This window comes from Ptychodera flava, chromosome 19 (assembly GCF_041260155.1).
Source record: "Ptychodera flava strain L36383 chromosome 19, AS_Pfla_20210202, whole genome shotgun sequence".
Classification (NCBI taxonomy): domain Eukaryota; kingdom Metazoa; phylum Hemichordata; class Enteropneusta; family Ptychoderidae; genus Ptychodera; species Ptychodera flava.
The window spans coordinates 35,672,815-35,684,155 of NC_091946.1; the positions used below are offsets into that span (position 1 = coordinate 35,672,815).

General features: G+C 36.4%; 1 protein-coding gene across 1 annotated transcript; it reads left to right on the top strand.

Annotated features, from left to right (window-relative positions):
• Positions 1–325: 325 nt before the first annotated feature.
• On the top strand, positions 326–11,053 carry LOC139119396 (thrombospondin-type laminin G domain and EAR repeat-containing protein-like). The gene is made up of 3 exons (XM_070683193.1): positions 326–550; positions 3,366–6,262; positions 9,919–11,053. Exons 1-2 carry the CDS (start codon positions 427–429, stop codon positions 4,436–4,438), a joined length of 1,197 nt encoding a protein of 398 aa, XP_070539294.1. The 5' UTR covers positions 326–426; the 3' UTR covers positions 4,439–6,262; positions 9,919–11,053.
• The last annotated feature ends 288 nt before the right edge of the window (positions 11,054–11,341 follow it).

Below are 11,341 nucleotides of genomic sequence, written 5' to 3' on the forward strand. Positions count from 1 at the left end.
TTAAATTGTACGATGTAGATTATGACAGACATGTTTAACTTTCATCAATCACCATCGTATAAGCTTAAGCTTATAGTGTTTACATTGGTCGTATGGGTCCCGTACAACCTTTGAGCTCTGTTCCGACGACTGTATCCGTAGCAGAACTCAATGAGTATCTTGAAAGACAAATAATTTTTACTTATTCTTATACAACTCAATCGATAAATGTGTAGATGATCATTTAATTATCATCTACTGTTGATCGAGCCCGTGACGTTCAACACAGTTCAGAAAGGAAACCTGTAAGGTCATTACAGGTCACGAATATCACCTGATCGTTTGCACTGGTCACGTGACCGGCAGTCACATGAATCTGGTTTCCACATTCATTTCCTCGCTATTTCAAACTTGTCGAGTGCAGTTTTGTCTCTTCATGTGACGAAAATGACATCGAAATTGGAAATACTTTTGCTGGCCGCTATCTTCGTCGGTCTGCCAGATACCTTTGAAGGGTCAGCGACGATTGACGCTGTTATTTATCCCAGATCGCACGCAGACAGTGTTGGAGGTAGGTACACGTCTCAGTGTGGGAGTGTCTGCGACTGGTCAAATGCTACTACTCGTCTGCTGCGGATGGTACTGGTATGCAGTGTATATGTGTATGTCCCAACATGGTCACAAATTTAAAAGGTTGTGATTTGAACGTTGACTTTGTTAGAAAAGAGTGAAGTCATCTAGCAGGGGGATTCTTCAGCGCCCTTCTCCGACTGGAATTCAGAGTCAAGCTATGGGTGTATCAGTAGTTATGTTCACAGGCGCACGACGACTTTTAAAATTACGTGTCTGTAATTTTAATGTTGAAACATGCATTTTATTAATAACGGAAATCGTGCGTCGTTGTGAGTCGTACTGATGAATGGCCGTCAAAATGGCGGTGGAACAGGGGTTGTCCGGAGTAAGATTTAGCGACATACCAGCAATAACATGGCCCGGTGCAGTTTTTTGTGTTTCAAGAACCCAGTCGATCGATTTACTACCACACTTGCGACAACACAGAGAAGTTTGAATCTCCAGGGTTGCTAACAACGTTTTATTTTACGGATTTTATTTAAATTATTTTCCGAATACTTTCTCACCTTTAATATAATGTGTGCAAGACAGCCCAGCGTCCACAGCAGTGCTCTGGGCGCTGCTCACTGTATGTCTCAAAAGCTAGCTGCCCGCATGATTTCTGTTTGCACAGTTATCAATAAAATGCATGTTTCACCATTCAATTACAGACAAGTGATTTTAAATTCGCCGAATAAGTAAGTAACAACAGAGCTGAGCGGCCATAGCCGTGCACTGCACTGATGGGCGCTGTTCACTGGATGTCTCAAAAGCTGTCCGCACGATTTCTGTTTGCACAGTTATTAATAAAATGCATGTTTCACCATTCTATTACAGACAAGTGATTTTAAAGTTCGTCGTGCGCCTATGGTTTTGTTTCGCACTGGGTTCAAATCTGTGTATATTTACACACTACGCCTATGATGCGCAGTCTGTAACAAATCAGAATGCACTGATACATCTAGCGGTCACCCATTCTTTGTAGTGACGTACTCCAACCCTTTCCACAAGGTCACTATCAAAAAATGATGACAACTAATTCACTAAGTTTCAACACATTTCCATCTGACTTTGAGATGGTATCGAATGTCCTCTCCCTGAAGAATGAATGTCCTCAAATCAAAACAAGTTCAGAGTTTTGGTTGCTACTTGAAAAACACTTGCTAAAGTATTCATAATGCAACACCTAGAAATTGATAGTCTTTTTAAAATCATTACTTACATCTGCATCAAAAATCGACCCATGTCTTTACTTATTTCAGAGAAACACCAGGTTTCAATGTGAGAGATATTGTCAAGGTTAACGTCATATGGAAAGGTCACCCACAATTTTAAAATAGCAACTGATGACTTCTTTGAATGGTATTTATCTAATTAAAGCTTTCAACTACAGGTACAACATTTCAGTGAAGAAGTCTGTAAATTAATATTAAACTGTTAGGGCTTTGGATGGCGGCACTTGGAGAGACTGTCCCCAGCTGTCTGCCGCCAACCTAATGATGTGGTTTTATGTGTATATGGAAGCAGGAACACACCAGATTCAGTGCGGTCACTTTCAGCAGGGGTGTAGTAAAATTTTGGTCACAGGTGGCAAAAATATAGGCAGTTATAAGTAGTGTATAAGTTCATCAAATGTCCCAGTTCTTAAATCAATAATTTTCACAGCCTGTAAATTTTAGTTGACAGCCTGGTATTTTGCCGCTGCTGGCTATTTCCTACATCCCGGATTTCATTGTCAAAAGTCACTGTAACTTCCTGGCGATATCCTCTTCCTGTTGTCTCTAGGTCACCATATCAAATACCAGTCAATGTTGATCTGTTCTATTTGGCCTTCACTTTAAACTTCACAAAAAACACATCCCTTATTATTATTATTTGAACTTAAACATCACAAAATTTGCCTCGTGTATGGTCCCTTTGTCTAGTTGTACTGCAGTGACACAAAGATACAGTCTCAGTCAGATTTTTAGCTCACTGCATTGTTGAGGTTTTTTGATCGGGAAGAGTATTAAAACTTTCATATTTCCATTTTTGCTGTACATTGCATGACCAGGGTCATTTAATTTTTAAGTCAATAATCAAGGGAATGTCCTGGTTGACCTGACCAATTTTTTGTAATTGTTTATTTCCCAGTGTAGGGGTTTGTTTACTTGGTATACTTAGCTTGGGCAATGGCGTTACAAGTTTGAAGAAGAGCTGAAGGATTATTCTCTGCTTGAATTTACTATTAGAAGTTGAATCATCTTCCTCTTTATCTTTATGTGTTTATAGACTTTGAGAATGGCTTGAAGGGCCAGCAGATTTAACTTTTGATGATTTTTTTACTACTTTTGTTTCGGTGAAAGGATGTTTAAATACCAGCTCTTTGCTTTTCAACACAATGTCTACACACGTAAAATGCACTATTCAACTGTTTACATTGAATTCAAGCCAAAACCAGAATTCACTTGTCAACAACAACACTGAAGTCCCCCTTTAACACAGAGAAGGCTGGCCATTTTGCATTTCAAATACTTTTAATTAAAGCCAGTTTGCTTCTCTTATCCAAACATTTGTGCTCTGAACCATAATTTTCATCATCCACTGTGAAGCAAAATAGTTCAAACATTCCTGTAGAGAAAAAATTGATACAAACAAGTGATGAAACTGTTACTACTCTAATTTGAAATGCTACTTTTCAAAGTCTGACACAGAAAGCATACACAAAATGTCGATTTTAAGAGTCAACATGTAACAACTCACCAATGTTTTGAAAACATCTTTTATACGTGCAGCTAAGGTCACGCTGGAACCATTTCAGAAGATAACCACCTCTTCAGCAAGGCGGTCTCACAGTTTTTCCATAAATAAGCAGAGATTCCTAGCGGTGGTCAGCTTTGATACACAGTGTGACGTGTATCGATTCAAAGCCTCCAAGTTTGTCCTGGCGCAGCAGGTCAAAGTGAGCAATGCCAATGCAGCAAAGTTCTTTGAAATTGACGGACAATATTTCCTTGCCATTGCGAAGTTTGTCGACGGGACACAGTATGCGACAAATTCTCCCGTACTGAAATGGAATAATGCCACCCAGAAGTTTGAAAACTTTCAAAAGTTCAAGTCAATTGGAGGATTTGACTTTGAACACTTTAGTGTGAAATCATCCAAGAATGAGATTTTACACTTCCTAGCGCTGGCTAACGCCTACGATGGCATAAAGTATTCGGTCAACAGTACTGTATATCTTTGGAATGCCTCCCAGAAACAGTTTGAACACTTTCAAGATCTTGCCACAGAGGGCGCACATCATTTTGCACCGATCATTTGGCAGGGTAACATGTACCTTGCTGTCGCCAATTATGTCAGCAAATCAGTAGTCTACAAATTGAAGGCTGATGACAGTGAATTTGAACTGTATCAAAGCTTGCCAGGAACGGACTATGGATCCTGGGCCTCCGTGCCGGTCTACATGAATGGCTCGTTGTACCTTATCGATGTCATTTATGAAATTGATCAAAAATACAAACAGAAATCACCACTGTTTGTGTGGAAGAACAATACCTTTGTAGTATCCACCACAATCCCCTCAGAAGGTACAACCATGATGTGTCCATTCACTGTAAACAAGGGCCTGTATCTGGTGCTGTCCAACTATTTCGATGGCAACACGTACAACATTATGTCATCAGTGGACCAGGTCCAGGACAGCAAAACTGTGACCCACATGCTAGATATTGCCACCCACGGTTCCTACTCCTGTCATACCTTTGAGATGAATGGAACAGTCATGGTGATGTTTTCAAACAGTTATGATGACAAGACCACCAAACTGGACTCCATCATCTACAAAGTAGCTGCTGCAGAGAATTAGAGATAAGAAATCACAAACAACAATTCACAAGTTACCACAAATCATGACACAAGGGGGCGCTTGCCCAGATGCTGATATCAACTCTGTTACATGACAGTTTTTAATTGAAAATATCTTGCTGAAAAAAGAACAAGTGTAAATGAAAGAATGAGCATTTTTTATCATTTATACAGCAGCTTTATTTCTTATGCTCTTAAAGAAGCACTGTGACAAGAATTTCATGATGTTAGCGTCAAAAACAACAATGTACTTAAAATGTAAGATGCTTTATGATTCAAGTTGGACTTTACTGTTGTAGCTTTTGTTTATCAACAATATTCAGATTCTCCAAGAAAGGAAGGTGCAGATATGGAACATATCTCTCTGTTCTCTTGCATTATTGATTTTAAGATCTGAAAAAGAAATGCAGCTAACATAAAGGTTTTTAGACGACGTAAACTGTGAGTTCAATATTATAACCTGCACTATCAAATTTGCTTGAAAAGTCTTTCAGAGTGAAATCTTCGTTTTATAGAGATTTTATGTCAAAGAATTCCAACCATGACTTGAATTCAATCACTGATAATAGCCTGGAGTTGATTGGTTGTAAATTTATCGGGATTTTACTTTTGTTAGCATCTATGTTGGAGTTCTGTCTCGTGCCAGGTTGCCATTTCTGCCCAAATATCAAAAGAGCACAGTGATTGACTGAAAGGCAAAGTTTGATTCCAGACTAACAAAACAAAGTACTTCCAATGAGAAGGAAATTGGTTTTAGTTCTTCAGTGAAATTTTTCTTTCAGATTTTCTCTTCAAAACAGTCCATGAAGTAGTAGATGATGGTTGCAGCATGCCGTAATTTCAATACTTTTTGAGCTCAAAATTGTTCTTGCCAACAGTGGACATTGTCAAACTTTGACTGACAGGCTGGGGAAGGGAAACTTGTCTTAAAATAATAGTTTTTCTCCCTGGTCATCTACTGTGTGTATCAAGTGCATACCAATGAGGACTGAGTAATTTTAGTACAGATTGTTAGATAAAACTTAAGAATGTCCATATATACAGTTTTTATGAACATATATTTGCTAAGAAAATTGTGAGTTTTAGCTAATTGTTTTACTGTACACAAAGAGAAACAACAAATGGCTGCTTATGTATTTATCAATGATGATTAGGTTAACATTTTGCAAAATGGCTGCATTTTTTTCAAGATATCCCACAATGCACTGTCCCATCAGGGAGGACCCATATAGGGATTAACATCACAGTATGCATTGTGTGAGTGGACAGTTTGCCCATGCATCAAGTAGTATCGGTTTCAGAATTTTTACAAAGTTGCCTTGAGCAGTTTGCACTTCTGTTACATTACTTTCTTACCTTACTAGATTGACTTAATATTATTATAACAACTATTGTTTTGTAACTGACGAAGCCCCTACATCACTATTGTTTAGTTTCACCGAGTACCCTATCTGAACTTTCTGTCCCATGAGACACTGAAAACTAGATTACTCAACACACTATATTCATTGCAATTTGTGAAAACAATAGCGTGCACTGCAGAAATCTAACAAAAATCAGATTAAGGGATTGGCTCATTTGTTCTCACTTGATATTGGTTCTTACCTGTCTAGAATAGTTAGGGAAGTTACCACATATAGAAAAATAGGATTTTACCATATATATTAAACATCTCATCAAAATGAGGCTAGATGACCTCAGCTGTGACCTCTGCCTAGCTTGTTGCTAAGCGGCAATCAGAGTGAAATAGCTGCCTGCAAAATCTGATATTCTGTTGATTCCTACATCACAATTAATGTAATTGCTTCTTTTATCTGCAGTTCAGGTTATTGGCAGATATCGAACGTACGTACAACTTTCGAGGTGAAGCACTGAATAGGGATGTGGTCAAGGCCCATACTGTAGAGATGTCAGGTCACTTTCTCTGTTGGTATGGAACATCAGAGGACTTAAAAGGAATATTGGTAATCCAGAATTTTCTTCCTTGTGTGCGAAATATGATATTGTTTGCTTACTAGAGACATTTTGTGTAAAAGACGATAAAGTAAATTTCTTTCTGATTATAAAGTATTCTTATCCTGCTGTCAAACGCTCAAAAAAAGGGCGTCCCAGCGGCGGTGTTGCGGTTTATGTCAAAAGTGGATTTTCAACAAAATTATAAGTTGTAAAACTGACATTATAGAAAATTGTGTTTTCCTACAGTTTGAAAATTCTTTGTTTTCTTCTGATAAAAATGTTACTTTTTGTTGCTGCTATTTACGTCCTGACAACTCTTTAGAAGATATAGTTAAACTAGATGATTATCTGGTTAATGTGTGTGACGGTAATAATATTATTTTGGCAGGAGATTTCAACGCCAGAACAGGTAGACTTGACGATTATATAACCGACGATTCAGTAGCACACATTCCGGTATTGGAAAATGTAAATTATATCCCAAGTGTTTTTGACAGTCCACGTCGGTCAAAGGATGACGTGGTTACACCTGCTGCAAGGTATTGATTGATTTATGTAAAGGAATGGACATACATTTTTTGAATGGCAGGGCTGGCAGTGATAGTGTTGGGAATTTTACTTGTGCAACAGCCTTGGGAGCCAGCGTTGTGGATTACATGATCATGTCTGCCGATTTATTTGAGTGTGTGAACGACTTTGACATTATACCTCGTACTGAATCTGACCACTTTGCATTATCTTGTAATTTACTGTCAAGTACCACGCATGACATTGTCTCTACAACAAGTGGTGATGGCCAATGCGCAAAGCTTGTTCGTTACCGTTGGTCAGAAAATAGTAAATCTAGGTATTTAGAAAATGTCACTTCTGTTGAAACATCAAATTCTTTCAAAGATGCTATTGCCATCTTACCTGATGTAAATACAGCTATTCGTAAATTTACCAGTGCATTGCAGTTTGCAGGTGAAGGTATGAAAGTTTCAGATTGTAACAGAAATAGTCGTAAAACACAAGGTTGGTTTGACGATTCATGTTATTTCAAAAAAAGACTTATGTACGATAAGTTGAAAGATTTTCGGAAAACAAGCTCATATTCTTCACTTAAAGAGTATTTGACAGCAAAGAAAGTTTTTAAAGCGACTTGTAGAGTTAAAAAAACAAACTATCAAGATGCCATTAAGGAGAAACTGTTACAAGCTTTCAAGGAAGGTGGTTCTTCAGACATATGGCAGATTTTGAAGACATGTATGAACCGTAAAAGCCATACTTCAAATGTCATCAGTTTAAATGAATGGTATGATTATTTTAAAAACCTTTATGTACAATGTAGTGACACTGATGTAAGTGACCAGTCTTTTCGTGAAACTGTCGAAGATGCTATAAGTAATTTAGTTTCATCGCCTTCTCAAATGCAAGCCGAGGACGGAGAACTAAATAAATGTATTACAGAAGATGAAATACTGTTAAGTTTAAAAGATTAAAATCTGCTAAATCTCCAGGAGTTGACGGAATCCCGGGTGAATTTTTCAAATTTTCATCCGCTGTTATTACTCCTTTCCTTCTCATTTTATTTAATAGTATCTTTGACTCAGGAGATTTTCCTGAGGACTGGGCTATAGGTGTCATTATCCCTCTTTTCAAAAAAGGGAATAAAAACGAAGTTAACAATTACAGAGGAATCTCACTGCTTAATGTTTTTGGAAAAATTTTTACATCAATTTTAAACGAAAGATTATCTATCTGGGCAGAGTCCAATAACATAAGGTCTGACTGTCAGGCAGGCTTTCGTAAGAATCACAGCACTGTCGATAACATTTTTGTTCTACATGCGATTACCCAAAAATACCTTGGTAGACCTGGTGGAAAATTTTATTGCCTTTTTGTAGATTTTTCAAAGGCTTTTGATAGAGTGAATCATTCCTTGCTATTGTATAAATTGACACTTCTTGGTGTATCAGGTAAAAATGTTGTATATCTTACATTCTATGTATTCAAATGTCAAGTCTTGTGTTAAATCAGGGTCTTATGTATCACAATATTTTGATTGTCCTGTAGGGGTTAGGCAAGGCTGTATGCTGAGCCCAATACTTTTTACCTTTTTTATTGAAGAACTGAACGACATGCTAGTAAATTCTGGTAATTTGGGGATTCAGTTAACACAAGACATTTATAATTTATTTGCTCTGTTATTTGCTGACGATGTTGCCATTTTTGCAGACAGTGTTGTAAATCTACAAAAGTTAATTGATGTTTTAAGTCTTTTCTGTAAAAATGGGAAATGAAAGTAAACATTGATAAGACCAAAGTTATGGTTTTCCGCAGAGGTGGCCATAGAGCACGTTCTGAAAAGTGGTTTTTAAACGGTCAAATGTTAGATGTTGTAAGTTATTATAAGTATCTGGGTTTGTTACTTTCATCTAGAAATACTTGGGGGAAAGCAGTATCGACACTTACTGACCAAGCCAACAAAGCGTTAACGGCATTATATGCTTCTTCCAAAAAGTTGAATGGTTTTCCTTTTAAAATTCATTTTCAGTTATTTGATTCAATGATTCTCCCCATTTTAATGTATGGGTCAGAAATATGGGGTTATCAATACTATGACAAAGCTGAGAAGGTACAACGTAAATGGTGTAGGTTATTTTTGGGTCTGCCTTCCAGTGCAACGAATGAAGCAGTGCTTGGAGAATGTGGTAGATTACCCATTTTTGTCAGAACTCTGCAACGCTGTGTGAAATTTTGGCTTAAGTTAACTGAACTGCCACCAACTAGGTTGCCACGCCAAGCTTACGTCATGCTTTATAATTTAAATTCTCTTGGCAAGCAAAACTGGGCAACTTCAATAAAACATATTTTGTATTCATACGGTTTTGGTTACGTATGGCTAGCCCAGGAAGTGGGTAACAAGGAAAGGTTTTTGTATGAATTTTTTACTAGAGTCCAAGATGTTGCTAAACAGCAATGGTGGGCAAATTTGAATAGAAAACAAAAAATGCGTTCGTATACTTGTTTTAAGAGTGCTTTAGAACCTGAAAAATATTTGTTTATGAATTGTAATTTCAAATTCCGCCAAATTTTTGCATGTTTCGTTGTGCGTGTCTGCCATTAAACGTTGAAGAAGGCAGACGAAGTGGTACTCAATGTAGTGTCAGATTTTGTAAAATTTGTAAATCAAACAAGGTTGAAGATGAATACCATTTTTTATTTGAATGCCCTGCTTACACAGATTTACGAATAAGATATCTTCCCAGTGACTTTATTATACATCCTAATCTTTGTAAATTTTATCGCCTTTTACGCACATCTGATAAAGAATTATTACGTCAGATATACACATACATTTATAAGGCTTTTCATTTACGTAAAGAAGTGATATGTTATGTAAATTAATCTTGTTTTGTTCCTGGCATATTGGCGGTTTTTTCCATAATTATTTGTTCATTTGTAATTATTTCATCTGGAATGTAACTCCTTTGTATAGGGGCCGGAGGCCTAGAAATACAATAAATCTATCTAATAGTTCAGGTTATTCATGCTCTGAACTTTACAGAAGTAGGTGTCTGATGCACACATTTAGTGTTTTTTAAAAGTATGTAGTCACCAAAACTACACAAGATTAATTCTCTTTCTACCAGGCTCCATAGACAAAATATAGAAATAAATATCACTTGAGAGAAAGAGGATTAATATATGCTGTTTAGCCTCATTTTGATAGAAAATATTATATCTGGTAAATAATTGTCAGGTGAAGATATTGCTGGATTTTGCAAGTTCCGAATTGTAGAAAGAGAGGAGAATTGAAGGGAAAAATGAATAGAAGTTAACCATGGAGCATATCTCAACACAATATTGACACTGTAGTTGACAAGAAATCCCACCGTCTTCACAGCCTATCTGGCCTTTTACTTGGTTTGATTAGAAAGCTATTTTTATATTCTGGTATTTACCTACTTTTTTCCGTCTTTCATTCAAATATTTACATTGTATGACAGAGTATGCATGCAAGTGTATCATATATTTTCTTTGAATCTGAAAGAAATGTTGTGCTTTTATTTACATTGTGTAGTTGTTTTGATATGCATGTTTTGTTTTTACAGACTGATTTCAACCGCTTTGCTGTCAGGACTCTTCAAATTATAAAGTTAGAAAATATTGTTTTAAGATTTGATTGTAATTCAGAAATTATCAGTATGTTGAAAATTATAATTGCATTTAAAATTACCACATCAAATGGTGGAAAAAAAAGGTAAACCATTGACTTCAATAAACTTGGTAGAAAGATACTGATAAAATATGTACTTTTCTTTGATAGAAAAACATGACATCTTTTCTCTGGATGCATAGTGAAATAGAGATCACTATAGAATGCATATTGCTGATTAAAAATCATTCTATTTGATTATTCATACAATTTTATTTTTCCAGATATTTTGACATTTTTGGTCTATAATTCAGTGTTTCATGTGGTTGGATTTACCATATTAATATTTTGAAAGGTTTGTGTATGATTTTCAAAAAAGGAGTACTATAAATGAATTCAAATGTAAAAATAATTGCAATTTGAAATTAGTTGAAAGTTTTATTTGATCTATTTGTACAAGAACAAATAATAGATTTGTATGATTTTTTCTTTGTAATAAAATTTTTTGGAAGAATGAGAGTCAACTTCATCATCGTGCAATGCTTTTCTATACTTGTGTAGAATTATTGACACTCCAAACATCGGGAGCATATAATCATCCTTCATACTGTAATTTCAAGGGCCAACGACTGTTGGTAACTTTTGATTTTTTCTACCACTTTTGTTTTTAATGCCAGCAACAGTTTCTTGTTTAACTCTGCAAAGCACGTTTAGTCACACTGTGTTGAGCTTGTCAACCCAGTCTGTACATGTGTAAACTGCATTGTTATTGTTGCTTACTGAACTCAGTGGACGCATTGGCAAGCT